An 18,759-nucleotide genomic window follows, 5' to 3' on the forward strand; every position below is an offset into this window, starting at 1 on the left:
GGGAGGGGCTCCAGCTATGGTGCTTCGTAGAGGGGAGGGGCTCCAGCTATGGTGCTTCGTAGAGGGGAGGGGCTCCAGCTATGGTACTTCGTAGAGGGGAGGGGCTCCAGCTACGGTGCTTCGTAGAGGGGAGGGGCTCCAGCTATGGTCCTTCGTAGAGGGGAGGGGCTACAGCTATGGTGCTTCGTAGAGGGGAGGGGCTCCAGCTACGGTGCTTCGTAGAGGGGAGGGGCTCCAGCTATGGTGCTTCGTAGAGGGGAGGGGTTCCAGCTTTGGTGCTTCGTAGAGGGGAGGGGCTACAGCTATGGTGCTTTGTAGAGGGGAGGGGCTCCAGCTATGGTGCTCCGTAGAGGGGAGGGGCTCCAGCTTTGGTGCTTCGTAGAGGGGAGGGGCTACAGCTTTGGTGCTTCGTAGAGGGGAGGGGCTACAGCTATGGTGCTTTGTAGAGGGGAGGGGCTACAGCTATGGTGCTTCATAGAAGGGGAGGTGCTACAGCTATGGTGCTTTGTATAGGGGAGGGGCTACAGCTATGGTGCTTCGTAGAGGGGAGGGGCTCCAGCTATGGTGCTTCGTAGAGGGGAGGGGCTCCAGCTATGGTGCTTCGTAGAGGGGAGGGGCTCCAGCTATGGTGCTTCGTAGAGGGGAGGGGAGGGGCTCCAGCTTTGGTGCTTCGTAGAGGGGAGGGGCTCCAGCTATGGTGCTTCGTAGAGGGGAGGGGCTCCAGCTATGGTGTTTCGTAGAGGGGAGGGGCTCCAGCTTTGGTGCTTCGTAGAGGGGAGGGGCTCCAGCTTTGGTGCTTCGTAGAGGGGAGGGGCTCCAGATTTGGTGCTTCGTAGAGGGGAGGGGCTCCAGCTATGGTGCTTCGTAGAGGGGAGGGGCTCCAGCTATGGTGCTTCGTAGAGGGGAGGGGCTCCAGCTTTGGTGCTTCGTAGAGGGGAGGGGCTCCAGCTTTGGTGCTTCGTAGAGGGGAGGGGCTCCAGATTTGGTGCTTCGTAGAGGGGAGGGGCTCCAGCTATGGTGCTTCGTAGAGGGGAGGGGCTCCAGCTATGGTGCTTCGTAGAGGGGAGGGGCTCCAGCTATGGTGTTTCGTAGAGGGGAGGGGCTCCAGCTTTGGTGCTTCGTAGAGGGGAGGGGCAGGTAGCCTACACTGGTAAAGATGTTCAACAGGCAGTCAGACACTGGAAGACATTTCTGAGGGACAGAGGGAGAACTTAATAAATTATTAATAAATTAATAACTTAATCAATTTGATTTGATTTGAGACGTTTCTGAGGGACAGAGCAATTGGCATTGGCACTTCTTGTGTTTTTTTGTGTGACTGAAAAAAATGCCCCGGAACGTAAAATAACTTTATTAACCGGTTCCCATGTTTTTAAATAACGGTTCTGTTCCAGAACAGTATAGATCACTTCCGTTCCTGGTTCTGATTCTGTTCCTTATTTTCCAGTTTTCTGTTCTGATCACTGAACCAGTTCCAACCCCAGCTATTCAGTACTGTATCTTCTAACCCATCTGTCTCTGTGTGTGTCTGTGTGTCTGTCTATGTTTGTCTCTGTGTGTGTGTGTCTGTGTCTGTGTCTTTGTGTGTGTGTGTGTGTGTGTGTGTGTGTGTGTGTGTGTGTGTGTGTGTGTGTGTGTGTGTGTTCAGGGCAAATCAGAGAGAAACTACCATATCTTCTATGAGATGCTGTCTGGTCTGGAGCCTCAACAAAAACGTTCTCTTTACCTGCAGGAGGCGGAGACATACTTTTACCTCAACCAGGTACACACACACACACACACACACACACACACACACACACACACACACACACACACACACACACACACACACACACACACACACACACACACACAGACACAGACACACACACACACACACACACACAGGCTTTCTTAGACTGGCTTTCAATGAGAATGACAGATCTATAACTCACATTACTATGTGAATTTGGTCGGGTCAACAACATTATTTGGGTCTGAGTAATATTATAATATTATATAACAGAATATTAACTTTTAAATGTGACATTTTCACTGGAGTGTTACTTTTACACAGCAACATTTTCTCTCAGCATCATGGCAAAATGTGAAGAGTAGCGGGAAATTACCTTTAAAACTGCTCAATTGTTTCTCATCCTCATGGCAAAATGTGAAGAATTGATGAGCTGTAAAACAAAACATTCTTCTCTCTGCTGATGGCAAAAAAGTGTAGAATTTCAGGAAGTTATCTTTTTTTCCTAAAATAATATATATTTTATTTTTGTGGTTAAAGGGCCTTTCTACTTATCCTTCCACGTATACTGTTTTCAAAAAAAACTCCATATACCCCTACTATAACCCCTAACCCTTAACCTCTAACAACTCTTAACCTCTCCATATACCCCACAAAATATCCCTCAAGAGAGGCATAATAAGTAACGTCAAAATGTGTATAATTGCTTTTTTTAAATGTAAAAAAAAAAAAAGAATCCGGGGGAGAACAACCCAGACCCTCCGTCTACTTTTCGTTCCCCACCAATATTTACACCAACATGTCTCCCTTTGTGTGTCCCTCTGTACCAGGGTGGTGACTGTGTGATAGAGGGGAAGGACGACGGGTCAGATTTCAGGCGTGTGCAGAGTGCCATGGACATCCTGTGTTTCAGTCCTGATGAGCAGAACGCCATCTATAGACTACTGTCCTCCGTACTACACCTGGGGAATGTATACTTCCAGCCATACCAGGTACTATAACCCCTAACCCCTAACCCCTAACCTCTAACCCATCTATAGACTACTGTCCTCCGTACTACACCTGGGGAATGTATACTTCCAGCCATACCAGGTACTATAAACCCTAACCTCTAACCCCTAACCCATCTATAGACTACTGTCCTCCGTACTACACCTGGGGAATGTATACTTCCAGCCATACCAGGTACTATAACCCCTAACCCCTAACCTCTAACCCCTAACCCCTAACCCCTAACCCATCTTTAGACTACTGTCCTCCGTACTACACCTGGGGAATGTATACTTCCAGCCATACCAGGTAGTATAACCTCTAACCTCTAACCTCTAACCCCTAACCCCTAACCTCTAACCCATCTATAGACTACTGTCCTCCGTACTACACCTGGGGAATGTATACTTCCAGCCATACCAGGAACTATAACCCCTAACCCCTAACCCCTAACCTCTAACCCATCTATAGACTACTGTCCTCTGTACTACACCTGGGGAATGTATACTTCCAGCCATACCAGGTACTATAACCCCTAACCCCTAACCCCTAACCTCTAACCCCTAACCCATCTATAGACTACTGTCCTCCGTACTACACCTGGGGAATGTATACTTCCAGCCATACCAGGTACTATAACCCCTAACCCCTAACCCCTAACCTCTAACCCATCTATAGACTACTGTCCTCTGTACTACACCTGGGGAATGTATACTTCCAGCCATACCAGGTACTATAACCCCTAACCCCTAACCCCTAACCTCTAACCCCTAACCCCTAACCCATCTATAGACTACTGTCCTCCGTACTACACCTGGGGAATGTATACTTCCAGCCATACCAGGTACTATAACCCCTAACCCCTAACCCAAACCTTTAACCCCTAATCTATAACCCTATAACCCTAACCCTATAACCTATAACCCTATAACCCTAACCCTATAACCCTGACCCTATAACCCTATAACCCTGTAACCCTGACCCTATAACCCTGACCCTATAACCCTAACCCTAACCCTATAACCCTATAACCCTGACCCTATAACCCTATAACCCTATAACCCTGACCCTATAACCCTATAACCCTATAACCCTATAACCCTATAACCCTATAACCCTAACCCTATAACCCTATAACCCTAACCCTATAACCCTATAACCCTATAACCCTAACACTATAACCCTAACCCTATAACACTATAACCCTAACCCTATAACCCTATAACCCTAACCCTATAACCCTATAACCCTATAACCCTAACCCTATAACCCTAACCCCGACCCTATAACCCTATAACCCTATAACCCTATAAACTATCTATAACCCTATAACCCTATAACTCTATAACCCTATAACCCTATAACTCTATAACTCTATAACCCTATAACCCTATAACCCTGACCCTATAACCCTGTAACCCTGTAACCCTATAACCCTGTAACCCTATAACCCTGTAACCCTGTAAACCTATAACCCTATAACCCTATAACCCTAACCCTATAACCCTATAACCCTGTAACCCTGTAACCCTATAACCCTATAAGCCAATAACCCTGTAACCCTATAACCCTATAACCCAATAACCCTGACCCTCTAACCCTTTAACCCTGACCCTATAACCCTATAACCCCTAACCCTATAACCCTATATCCCTAACGCTATAACACTATAACCCTAACCCCCTATCCCTATAATCCTATAACCCTATAACCCTATAACCCCTAACCCTATAACCCTATAACCCTATAACTCTATAACCCTATAACCCTATAACCCTAACCCTATAACCCTATAACCCTAACCCTATAACCCTAACCCCGACCCTATAACCCTATAACCCTATAACCCCAACCCTATAACCCTATAACCCTATAACTCTATAACCCTATAACCCTATAACTCTATAACCCTATAACCCTATAACTCTATAACTCTATAACCCTATAACCCTATAACCCCAACCCTATAACCCTATAACCCTATAACTCTATAGCCCTAACCCTATAACCCTATAACCCTATAACTCTATAACCCTATAACCCTATAACTCTATAACTCTATAACCCTATAACCCTATAACCCCAACCCTATAACCCTATAACCCTATAACTCTATAGCCCTAACCATATAACCCTATAACCCCGACCCTATAACCCTAACCCTATAACCCTAACCCTATAACCCTATAACCCTATAACCCTATAACCCTATAACCCTGACCCTATAACCCTAACCCTAACCCTATAACCCTATAACCTATAACCCTGTAACCCTAACCCAATAACCCTATAACCCTATAACCATATAACCCTATAACCCCGACCCTATAACCCTAACCCTATAACCCTAACCCTATAACCCTATAACCCTATAACCCTATAACCCTATAACCCTGACCCTATAACCCTAACCCTAACCCTATAACCCTATAACCCTATAACCCTAACCCAATAACCCTATAACCCTATAACCCTAACCCTATAACCCTGTAACCCTGTAACCCTATAACCCTGTAACCCTCTAACCCTGTAACCCTGTAACCTTAACCCTGTAACCCTATAACCCTGTAACCCTGTAACCCTGTAACCCTATAACCTTAACCCTGTAACCCTCTAACCCTGTAACCCTGTAACCTTAACCCTGTAACCTTAACCCTGTAACCCTGTAACCTTAACCCTGTAACCCTGTAACCCTATAACCTTAACCCTGTAACCCTGTAACCCTGTAACCCTATAACCTTAACCCTTTAACCCTGTAACCCTGTAACCCTGTAACCCTATAACCCTGTAACCCTGTAACCCTATAACCTTGACCCTGTAACCCTGTAACCCTGTAACCTTAACCCTATAACCCTGTAACCCTGTAACCTTAACCCTATAACCCTGTAACCCTATAACCCTATAACCTTGACCCTGTAACCCTGTAACCCTATAACCCTGTAACCCTGTAACCCTAAAACCCTGACCCTATAACCCTGACCCTATAACCCAGTAACCCTGTAACCCTATAACCCTGTAACCCTATAACCCTGTAACCCTATAACCCTATAACCCTATAACCCTGTAACCCTATAACCCTGTAACCCTGTAACCCTATAACCCTATAACCTTGACCCTGTACCCATGTAACCCTATAACCCTGTAACCCTGTAACCCTATAACCCTGTAACCCTATAACCCTGTAACCCTGTAACCCTATAACCCTATAACCCTATAACCCTGTAACCCTAAAACCCTGTAACCCTATAACCCTGTAACCCTATAACCCTGTAACCCTATAACCCTATAACCCTATAACCCTGTAACCCTATAACCCTGTAACCCTGTAACCCTATAACCCTGTAACCCTATAACGCTGTAACCCTATAACCCTGTAACCCTGCAACCCTGTAACCCTGTAACCCTATAACCCTGTAACCCTGTAACCCTATAACCCTGTAACCCTATAACCCTATAACCCTGTAACCCTGTAACCCTGTAACCCTATAACCCTGTAACCCTATAACCATAACCCTGTAACCCTATAACCCTATAACCCTAAACCTATAACCCTAACCCTAACCCTATAACCCTAACCCTATAACCCTACAACCCTGTATCCCTGTAACCCTGTAACCTTAACCCTATAACCCTGTAACCCTGTAACCCTATAACCCTATAACCCTGTAACCCTATAACCCTGTAACCCTATAACCCTGTAACCCTATAACCCTGTAACCCTGTAACCCTGTAACCCTATAACCCATAACCCTATAACCCTGTAACCCTATAACCCTGTAACCCTATAACCCTGTAACCCTGTAACCCTATAACCCTGACCCTGTAACCCTGTAACCCTGCAACCCTGTAACCCTGTAACCCTATAACCCTGTAACCCTGTAACCCTATAACCCTGTAACCCTATAACCCTATAACCCTGTAACCCTGTAACCCTGTAACCCTATAACCCTGTAACCCTATAACCCTAACCCTATAACCATGTAACCCTATAACCCTGTAACCCTATAACCCTATAACCCTAAACCTATAACCCTAACCCTATAACCCTAACCCTATAACCCTGTAACCCTGTAACCCTATAACCCTGCCCCCCCCCCCCCCCCCCCTTAAAAGATTTAGATGCACTATTGTAAAGTGGCTGTTCCACTGGATGTCATTAGGTGAATGCACCAATTTGTAAGTCGCTCTGGATAAGAGCGTCTGCTAAATGACTTAAATGTTAAATGTAACCCTGTAACCCTGTAACCTTAACCCTATAACCCTGTAACCCTGTAACCCTATAACCCTATAACCCTGTATCCCTATATCCCTATAACCCTGTAACCCTATAACCCTGTAACCCTATAACCCTGTAACCCTGTAACCCTGTAACCCTGTAACCCTATAACCCTATAACCCTGTAACCCTGTAACCCTATAACCCTGTAACCCTGTAACCCTATAACCCTGACCCTGTAACCCTGACCCTGACCCTGTAACCCTGTAACCCTGTAACCCTGTAACCCTATAACCCTGTAACCCTATAACCCTGTAACCCTGTAACCCTGTAACCCTGTAACCCTATAACCCTATAACCCTGTAACCCTATAACCCTGTAACCCTATAACCCTGTAACCCTGTAACCCTATAACCCTGACCCTGTAACCCTGACCCTGACCCTGTAACCCTGTAACCCTGTAACCCTATAACCCTGTTGTAATACAGGCTGAAGGCCAGGAGGTGGCGACGGTGGTCAGTGATCAGGAGATCAGAGTGGTAGCTGAGCTGCTCCAGATCTCTCCTGAGGGACTCAAGAAGGCCATCACACACAAAGTCACGGTCAGCACTACATTACTACATTACCTCTACTATATCACACACAAAGTCACGGTCAGAACTACACTACTACATTACCTCTACTATATCACACACAAAGTCAAGGTCAGCACTACAATACTACATTACCTCTACTATATCACACACAAAGTCACGGTCAGCACTACATTACTGCACTACCTCTACTATATCACAAACAAAGTCACGGTCAGAACTACACTATTACATTACCTCTACTATATCACACACAAAGTCACGGTAAGACCTACACTACTACATTACCTCTACTATATCACACACAAAGTCACAGTCAGAACTACACTACTACATTACCTCTACTATATCACACACAAAGTCACGGTCAGCACTACATTACTACATTACCTCTACTATATCACCCACAAAGTCACGGTCAGCACTACATTACTACATTACCTCTACTATATCACACACAAAGTCACGGTCAGAACTACTACTACTGCTCATACACTACTACATTACCTCTACTATATCACACACAAAGTCACGGTCAGCACTACAATACTACATTACCTCTACTATATCACACACAAAGTCATGGTCAGAACTACTACTACTACATTACCTCTACTATATCACACACAACGTCACGGTCAGAACTACTACTACTACATTACCTCTACTATATCACACACAAAGTCACAGTCAGAACTACACTACTACATTACCTTTACTATATCACACACAAAGTCACGGTCAGCACTACAATACTACATTACCTCTACTATATCACACACAAAGTCATGGTCAGAACTACTACTACTACATTACCTCTACTATATCACACACAAAGTCACGGTCAGCACTACATTACTACATTACCTCTACTATATCACCCACAAAGTCACGGTCAGCACTACATTACTACATTACCTCTACTATATCACACACAAAGTCACGGTCAGAACTACACTACTACATTACCTCTACTATATCACACACAAAGTCACGGTCAGCACTACAATACTACATTACCTCTACTATATCACACACAAAGTCATGGTCAGAACTACTACTACTACATTACCTCTACTATATCACACACAACGTCACGGTCAGAACTACTACTACTACATTACCTCTACTATATCACACACAAAGTCACAGTCAGAACTACACTACTACATTACCTTTACTATATCACACACAAAGTCACGGTCAGCACTACAATACTACATTACCTCTACTATATCACACACAAAGTCATGGTCAGAACTACTACTACTACATTACCTCTACTATATCACACACAAAGACACGGTCAGAACTACTACTACATTACCTCTACTATATCACACACAAAGACACGGTCAGAACTACTACTACTACATTACCTCTACTATATCACACACAAAGTCACTACACTACCACTACTACATTACCTCTACTATATCACACACAAAGTCACGGTCAGAACTACACTACATTACCTCTACTATATCACACACAAAGTCATGGTCAGAACTACTACTACTACATTACCTCTACTATATCACACACAAAGTCACGGTCAGCACTACATTACTACATTACCTCTACTATATCACCCACAAAGTCACGGTCAGCACTACATTACTACATTACCTCTACTATATCACACACAAAGTCATGGTCAGAACTACTACTACTACATTACCTCTACTATATCACACACAAAGTCACGGTCAGCACTACATTACTACATTACCTCTACTATATCACCCACAAAGTCACGGTCAGCACTACATTACTACATTACCTCTACTATATCACACACAAAGTCACGGTCAGAACTACTACTACTGCTCATACACTACTACATTACCTCTACTATATCACACACAAAGTCACGGTCAGCACTACAATACTACATTACCTCTACTATATCACACACAAAGTCACGGTCAGCACTACATTACTGCACTACCTCTACTATATCACAAACAAAGTCACGGTAAGACCTACACTACTACATTACCTCTACTATATCACACACAAAGTAATGGTCAGAACTACTACTACTACATTACCTCTACTATATCACACACAAAGTCACGGTCAGAACTACACTACTACATTACCTCTACTATATCACACACAAAGTCACGGTCAGCACTACAATACTACATTACCTCTACTATATCACACACAAAGTCATGGTCAGAACTACTACTACTACATTACCTCTACTATATCACACACAACGTCACGGTCAGAACTACTACTACTACATTACCTCTACTATATCACACACAAAGTCACAGTCAGAACTACACTACTACATTACCTTTACTATATCACACACAAAGTCACGGTCAGCACTACAATACTACATTACCTCTACTATATCACACACAAAGTCATGGTCAGAACTACTACTACTACATTACCTCTACTATATCACACACAAAGACACGGTCAGAACTACTACTACATTACCTCTGCTATATCACACACAAAGACACGGTCAGAACTACTACTACTACATTACCTCTACTATATCACACACAAAGTCACTACACTACCACTACTACATTACCTCTACTATATCACACACAAAGTCACGGTCAGAACTACACTACATTACCTCTACTATATCACACACAAAGTCACGGTCAGAACTACTACTACTACATTACCTCTACTATATCACACACAAAGTCACGGTCAGAACTACTACTACTACATTACCTCTACTATATCACACACAAAGACACGGTCAGCACTACACTACTACATTACCTCTACTATATCACACACAAAGTCATGGTCAGTACTACTACTACTACTACATTACCTCTACTATATCACTCACAAAGTCACGGTCAGAACTACTACTACATTACCTCTACTATATCACTCACAAAGTCACGGTCAGAACTACTACTACTACATTACCTCTACTATATCACACACAAAGTCACGGTCAGAACTACACTACTACATTACCTCTACTATATCACACAAAAAGTCACGGTCAGAACTACTACTACATTACCTCTACTATATCACTCACAAAGTCACGGTCAGAACTACTACTACTACATTACCTCTACTATATCACACACAAAGTCACGGTCAGATCTACAATACTATATTACCTCTACTATATCACACACAAAGTCACGGTCAGCACTACATTACTACATTACCTCTACTATATCACACACAAAGTCACGGTCAGAACTACTACTACATTACCTCTACTATATTTTTTATTTTTTTATTTCACCTTTATTTAACCAGGTAGGCTAGTTGAGAACAAGTTCTCATTTGCAACTGCGACCTGGCCAAGATAAAGCATAGCAGTGTGAACAGACAACACAGAGTTACACATGGAGTAAACAATAAACAAGTCAATAACATGGTAGGAAAAAAAAGAGAATCTATATACAATGTGTGCAAAAGGCATGAGGTAGGCAATAAATCGAATAATTACAATTTAGCAGATTAACACTGGAGTGATAAATCATCAGATGATCATGTGCAAGAAGAGATACTGGTGTGCAAAAGAGCAGAAAAGTAAATAAATAAAAGCAGTATGGGGGGTGAGGTAGGTAAATTGGGTGGGTAGTTTACAGATGGACTATGTACAGCTGCAGCAATCGGTTAGCTGCTCGGATAGCAGATTTTTAAAGTTGTTGAGGGAGATAAAAGTCTCCAACTTCAGAGATTTTTGCAATTCGTTCCAGTCGCAGGCAGCAGAGAACTGGAAGGAAAGGCGTCCAAATGAGGTTTTGGCTTTAGGGATGATCAGTGAGATACACCTGCTGGAGCGCGTGCTGCGGGTGGGTGTAGCCATCGTGACCAGTGAACTGAGATAAGGCGGCACTTTACCTAGCATAGCCTTGTAGATGACCTGGAGCCAGTGGGTCTGACGACGAACATGTAGCGAGGGCCAGCCGACTAGGGCATACAGGTCGCAGTGGTGGGTCGTATAAGGTGCTTTAGTAACAAAACGAATGGCACTGTGATAAACTGCATCCAGTTTGCTGAGTAGAGTATTGGAAGCTATTTTGTAGATGACATCGCCGAAGTCGAGGATCGGTAGGATAGTCAGTTTTACTAGGGTAAGTTTGGCGGCGTGAGTGAAGGAGGCTTTGTTGCGGAATAGAAAGCCGATTCTTGATTTGATTTTGGATTGGAGATGTTTGATATGAGTCTGGAAGGAGAGTTTGCAGTCTAGCCAGACACCTAGGTACTTATAGATGTCCACATATTCTAGGTCGGAACCGTCCAGGGTGGTGATGCTAGTCGGGCGTGCGGGTGCAGGCAGCGAACGGTTGAAAAGCATGCATTTGGTTTTACTAGCGTTTAAGAGCAGTTGGAGGCCACGGAAGGAGTGTTGTATGGCATTGAAGCTCGTTTGGAGGTTAGATAGCACAGTGTCCAAGGAAGGGCCGGAAGTATATAGAATGGTGTCGTCTGCGTAGAGGTGGATCAGGGAATCGCCCGCAGCAAGAGCAACATCATTGATGTATACAGAGAAAAGAGTCGGCCCGAGAATTGAACCCTGTGGTACCCCCATAGAGACTGCCAGAGGACCGGACAACATGCCCTCCGATTTGACACACTGAACTCTGTCTGCAAAGTAGTTGGTGAACCAGGCAAGGCAGTCATTAGAAAAACCGAGGCTACTGAGTCTGCCGATAAGAATATGGTGATTGACAGAGTCGAAAGCCTTGGCCAGGTCGATGAAGACGGCTGCACAGTAATGTCTTTTATCGATGGCGGTTATGATATCGTTTAGTACCTTGAGCGTGGCTGAGGTGCACCCGTGACCGGCTCGGAAACCGGATTGCACAGCGGAGAAGGTACGGTGGGATTCGAGATGGTCAGTGATCTGTTTGTTGACTTGGCTTTCGAAGACCTTAGATAGGCAGGGCAGGATGGATATAGGTCTGTAACAGTTTGGGTCCAGGGTGTCTCCCCCTTTGAAGAGGGGGATGACCGCGGCAGCTTTCCAATCCTTGGGGATCTCAGATGATACGAAGGAGAGGTTGAACAGGCTGGTAATAGGGGGTGCGACAATGGCGGCGGACAGTTTCAGAAATAGGGGGTCCAGATTGTCAAGCCCAGCTGATTTGTATGGGTCCAGGTTTTCCAGCTCTTTCAGAACATCTGCTATCTGGATATGGGTAAAGGAGAAGCTGGGGAGGCTTGGGCGAGTAGCAGCGGGGGGGGCGGGGCTGTTGGCCAAGGTTGGAGTCGCCAGGAGGAAGGCATGGCCAGCCATTGAGAAATGCTTGTTGAAGTCTTCGATTATCACGGATTTATCGGTGGTGACCGTGTTACCTAGCCTCAGTGCAGTGGGCAGCTGGGAGGAGGTGCTCTTGTTCTCCATGGACTTTACAGTATCCCAGAACTTTTTGGAGTTAGAGCTACAGGATGCAAATTTCTGCTTGAAAAAGCTGGCCTTTGCTTTCCTGACTGACTGCGTGTATTGGTTCCTGACTTCCCTGAACAGTTGCATATCGCGGGGGCTCTTCGATGCTATTGCAGTTCGCCACAGGATGTTTTTGTGCTGGTCGAGGGCAGTCAGGTCTGGAGTGAACCAAGGGCTATATCTGTTCTTGGTTCTGCATTTTTTGAACGGAGCATGCTTGTCTAATATGGTGAGGAAGTAACATTTAAAGAATGACCAGGCATCCTCAACTGACGGGATGAGGTCAATATCCTTCCAGGGTACCCGGGCCAGGTCGATTAGAAAGGCCTGCTCGCAGAAGTGTTTTAGGGAGCGTTTGACAGTGATGAGGGGTGGTCGTTTGACCGCGGACCCGTGGCGGATACAGGCAATGAGGCAGTGATCGCTGAGATCTTGATTGAAGACAGCAGAGGTGTATTTGGAGGGCAGGTTGGTCAGGATAATGTCTATTAGGGTGCCCATGTTTACGGATTTAGGGTTGTACCTGGTGGGTTCCTTGATGATTTGTGTGAGATTGAGGGCATCAAGCTTGGATTGTAGGACTGCCGGGGTGTTAAGCATATCCCAGTTTAGGTCACCTAACAGAACAAACTCTGAAGCTAGATGGGGAGCGATCAATTCACAGATGGGGTCCAGGGCACAGCTGGGAGCTGAGGGGGGTCGGTAGCAGGCGGCAACAGTGAGAGACTTATTTCTGGAGAGATTAATTTTTAAAATTATAAGTTCGAACTGTTTGGGCATAGACCTGGAAAGTATGACAGAACTTTGCAGGCTATCTCTGCAGTAGATTGCAACTCCTCCCCCTTTGGCAGTTCTATCTTGACGGAAAGTGTTATAGTTGGGTATGGAAATCTCAGAATTTTTGGTGGCCTTCCTAAGCCAGGATTCGGACACGGCAAGGACATCAGGGTTGGCAGAGTGTGCTAAAGCGGTGAGTAAGGCAAACTTAGGGAGGAGGCTTCTGATGTTGACATGCATGAGGCCAAGGCTTTTTCGATCACAGAAGTCAACAAATGAGGGTGTCTGGGGACATGCAGGGCCTGGGTTTACCTCCACATCACCCGAGGAACAGAGGAGTAGTAGGGTGAGGGTGCGGCTAAAGGCTATCAAAACTGGTCGCCTAGAGCGTTGGGGACAAAGAATAAAAGGAGCAGATTTATGGGCGTGGTAGAATAGATTCTGGGCATAATGTGCAGACAGGGGTATGGTGGGGCGCGGGTACAGCGGAGGCAAGCCCAGGCACTGGGTGATGATAAGAGAGGTTGTATCTCTGGACATGCTGGTCTCAATGGGTGAGGTCACCGCATGTGTGGGGGGTGGGACAAAGGAGGTATCAGAGGTACGGAGAGTGGAACTACAGGGTCCATTGCAAACCAAAACAATGATAATGATAACTAGCCTGAACAACAGTATGCAAGGCATATTGATATTTGAGAGAGACATACAATAAGGCATAAAGTGATTGCAGGTCTTGATTGGGAGAGCTAGCTAAAACAACAGGTAAGATAACAGCAGCAATAACAGGGTGCTAGTCTAACACAGCAACAACAGGTAAAAATGGCGACGACTAGGCAGAGAGGGTCGGATTAACTACACACAGATCCTGAGTTAAAGCACAGAGCCGACAGATAAAACACAAATAAACAGAATGGAGTACCGTGAATCAATGGACAGTCAAGCATGCATCAGCTATGTAGCCAAGTGATCATAGTGTCCAGGGGGCAGCCGTAGATGGAGCAGGGAGGCCTCCACTAAGCTAGCACGCGGCGTTTAAAGTTAGTAGCCCGGGGGGTGGTCTGCTCAGACGGAGGGGGTCTGCTCAGACGTGGTCGTGTCGACAGAGAATCCAAGCCGGATGGCGAAAGAGAGGTTGTGAATTGTAGAATTGTGTTTGCTAACTGGTGCTAGCTTCGTGGCAGTGGCGCTAGCTGCGCTAGCTGCAAGCTAGCTGTGAGGATCAGAAGTAGTGGCTCAGGGATTACGGCAGGAATCCGGCGTTGTTGTCGAGAGACAGTCCGATGCTGGTAAATTGGTGAGTAATATCCAGGCTAATAACAGGGCTGTTGTCTGTGCAGAAGGTAAAAGCTACTAGCAGCGGCAAAAAAATGGCTAAATTAGCTTGTAGCTGATTTAGACCAGTTGTGATGGATTGGCAGGGCTCTGTGTCGGCAAAAAAGGTCCAGTCCAATTGGCAAAAGAGGTATTGTAGCCCAAGAATTCGCTGGTAGACCTCTTCGGCTAGCCGGCAGATGGGCCTAGCTCGAGGCTAGCTCAAGGCTAACTGGTGCTTGCTTCGGGACAGAGATGTTAGCCAGTAGTAGCCACTCGGTTGCAGCTAGCTAGCTGTGATGATACGGTGTAATTGTCCAGAGCTTGCGTCAGGAATCCGGTGATGTGGTAGAGAAAAAGCAGTCCTATATGCTCTGGGTTGATATCGCGCTTGCAGACTGGCAGGTATTGGCCCGGTATTGAAGCTGGCTGTGTCCGAGTTGAGGGTGAAGACCGCAGCAGTGGCTAACTGACTACTAGCTAGTAGCTAGTTATCTGGCTAGCTTCTGATTGGGGTTACGGTTCTAAAGTATAAAAAATAGCAGGTCCGTACCACATTGGGTGAGGCGGAATGTAGGAATGTATATTCAGTTCCTAGATGGAAATTGAAATTAAAATATATACGAAATGTATACGAAAAATACGAAGACTATTTACACGGGACAAGACAAGACAACACACGTCCGACTGCTACGCCATCTTGGATTCGACACAAAGTCACGGTCAGAACTACACTACTACATTACCTCTACTATATCACACACAAAGTCACGGTCAGATCTACACTACTACATTACCTCTACTATATCACACACAAAGTCACGGTCAGAACTACATTACTACATTACCTCTACTATATCACACACAAAGTCACGGTCAGAACTACATTACTACATTACCTCTACTATATCACACACAAAGTCACGGTCAGAACTACTACTACTGCTAATACACTACTACATTACCTCTGCTATATCACACACAAAGTCACGGTCAGAACTACACTACTACATTCCCTCTACTATATCACACACAACGTCATTGTCAGTACTACTACTACTACATTACCTCTACTATATCACACACAAAGTCACGGTCAGACCTACTACTACTACATTACCTCTACTATATCACACACAAAGTCACGGTCAGATCTACACTACTACATTACCTCTACTATATCACACACAAAGTCACGGTCAGAACTACTACTACATTACCTCTACTATATCACACACAAAGTCACGGTCAGATCTACACTACTACATTACCTCTACTATATCACACACAAAGTCACGGTCAGAACTACTACTACTGCTAATACACTACTACATTACCTCTACTATATCACACACAAAGTCACGGTCAGAACTACACTACTACATTACCTCTACTATATCACACACAACGTCATGGTCAGTACTACTACTACTACATTACCTCTACTATATCACACACAAAGTCACGGTCAGACCTACTACTACTACATTACCTCTACTATATCACACACAAAGTCACGGTCAGATCTACACTACTACATTACCTCTACTATATCACACACAAAGTCACGGTCAGAACTACTACTACATTACCTCTACTATATCACACACAAAGTCACGGTCAGCACTACATTACTACATTACCTCTACTATATCACAAACAAAGTCACGGTCAGATCTACACTACTACATTACCTCTACTATATCACACACAAAGTCACGGTCAGAACTACAGTACTACATTACCTCTACTATATCACACACAAAGTCAGAACTACATTACTACATTACCTCTACTATATCACACACAAAGTCACGGTCAGAACTACACTAATGCATTACCTCTACTACATCATTGTTACTACATCTACTTCTAATACATTACCTCTACTACATCATTGTTACTACTAATACATTACCTCTACTACATCATGGTTACTACATATAATACATTACCTCTACTACATCATGGTTACTACATCTAATACATGACCTCTACTACATCATGGTTACTACATCTAATACATGCCCTCTACTACATCATGGTTACTACATCTACTACATTACCTCTACTACATCATGGTTACTACATACACTACTAATACATTACCTCTACTACATCATGGTTACTACATCTAATACATTACCTCTACTACATCATGGTTACTACATCTACTACTAATACATTACCTCTACTACATCATGGTTACTACATACACTACTAATACATTACCTCTACTACATCATGGTTACTACATCTAATGCATTACCTCTACTACATCATGGTTACTACATCTACTACTAATGCATTACCTCTACTACATAATGGTTTCTACATCTAATACATTACCTCTACTACATCATGGTTACTACATCTAATACATGACCTCTACTACATCATGGTTACTACATCTAATACATGCCCTCTACTACATCATGGTTACTACATCTAATACCTTACCTCTACTACATCATGGTTACTACATCTACTACTAATACATGACCTCTACTACATCATGGTTACTACATCTAATACATCACCTCTACTACATCATGGTTACTACATCTACTACTAATACATTACCTCTACTACATCATGGTTACTACATCTACTACTAATGCATTACCTCTACTACATAATGGTTACTACATCTACTACTAATACATTACCTCTACTACATCATGGTTACTACATCTACTACTAATACATGACCTCTACTACATCATGGTTACTACATCTAATACATCACCTCTACTACATCATGGTTACTACATCTACTACTAATACATTACCTCTACTACATCATGGTTACTACATCTACTACTAATGCATTACCTCTACTACATAATGGTTACTACATCTACTACTAATACATTACCTCTACTACATCATGGTTACTACATCTACTACTAATACATTACCTCTACTACATCATGGTTACTACATCTACTACTAATACATGACCTCTACTACATCATGGTTACTACATCTAATACATGACCTCTACTACATCATGGTTACTACATCTAATACATTACCTCTACTACATCATGGTTACTACATCTAATACATTACCTCTACTACATCACGGTTACTACATCTAATACATTACCTCTACTACATCATGGTTACTACATCTACTACTAATACATTACCTCTACTACATCATGGTTACTACATCTACTACTAATACATTACCTCTACTACATCATGATTACTACATCTACTACTAATACATTACCTCTACTCATCATCTTAATAGACTTTCTGTCTGTCTGTCTGTCTGTCTGTCTGTCTGTCTGTCTGTCTGTCTGTCTGTCTGTCTGTCTGTCTGTCTGACCTTTGACCCTGTAGGATATCGTCCGGGAGAAGATCTACACCCCCCTGACAGTGGAGAGTGCTGTGGATGCCAGGTGTGTATGTGTGTAAGATACTTGTTGTTCTAACCTCATCTTCTATTGGACCTCTACTACAGTGTTTCTGTTTCCATAGAGACGCTGTTGCAAAGATCCTGTACTCGCTGCTGTTTCATTGGCTGACCGAGAAGATAAACGGGCGGGTCTATCCTCGCAACGAGGCTCTGTCCATCTCTATACTGGACATATACGGCTTCGAGGTTGCTGCTCACACACACACACACACACACACACACACACACACACACACACACACACACACACACACACACACACACACACACACACACACACACACACACACACACACAC

The 18,759-nt window shown here is 44.1% G+C and overlaps 1 protein-coding gene across 1 annotated transcript in view; it reads left to right on the plus strand.

The window, feature by feature from the left end:
- myo15ab (myosin XVAb) overlaps positions 1 to 18,759 on the plus strand; it is a 216,512-nt gene that overhangs the window by 56,992 nt on the left and 140,761 nt on the right. Inside the window, exons 17-21 of the mRNA XM_071347544.1 lie at positions 1,649 to 1,762; positions 2,566 to 2,727; positions 7,429 to 7,542; positions 18,386 to 18,444; positions 18,524 to 18,647. Coding sequence (XP_071203645.1) covers positions 1,649 to 1,762; positions 2,566 to 2,727; positions 7,429 to 7,542; positions 18,386 to 18,444; positions 18,524 to 18,647 — 573 coding nt within the window. The remainder of the gene's footprint in view (positions 1 to 1,648; positions 1,763 to 2,565; positions 2,728 to 7,428; positions 7,543 to 18,385; positions 18,445 to 18,523; positions 18,648 to 18,759) is intronic.

This window comes from Salvelinus alpinus, chromosome 2 (genome assembly GCF_045679555.1).
Source record: "Salvelinus alpinus chromosome 2, SLU_Salpinus.1, whole genome shotgun sequence".
NCBI classification, from domain to species: domain Eukaryota; kingdom Metazoa; phylum Chordata; class Actinopteri; order Salmoniformes; family Salmonidae; genus Salvelinus; species Salvelinus alpinus.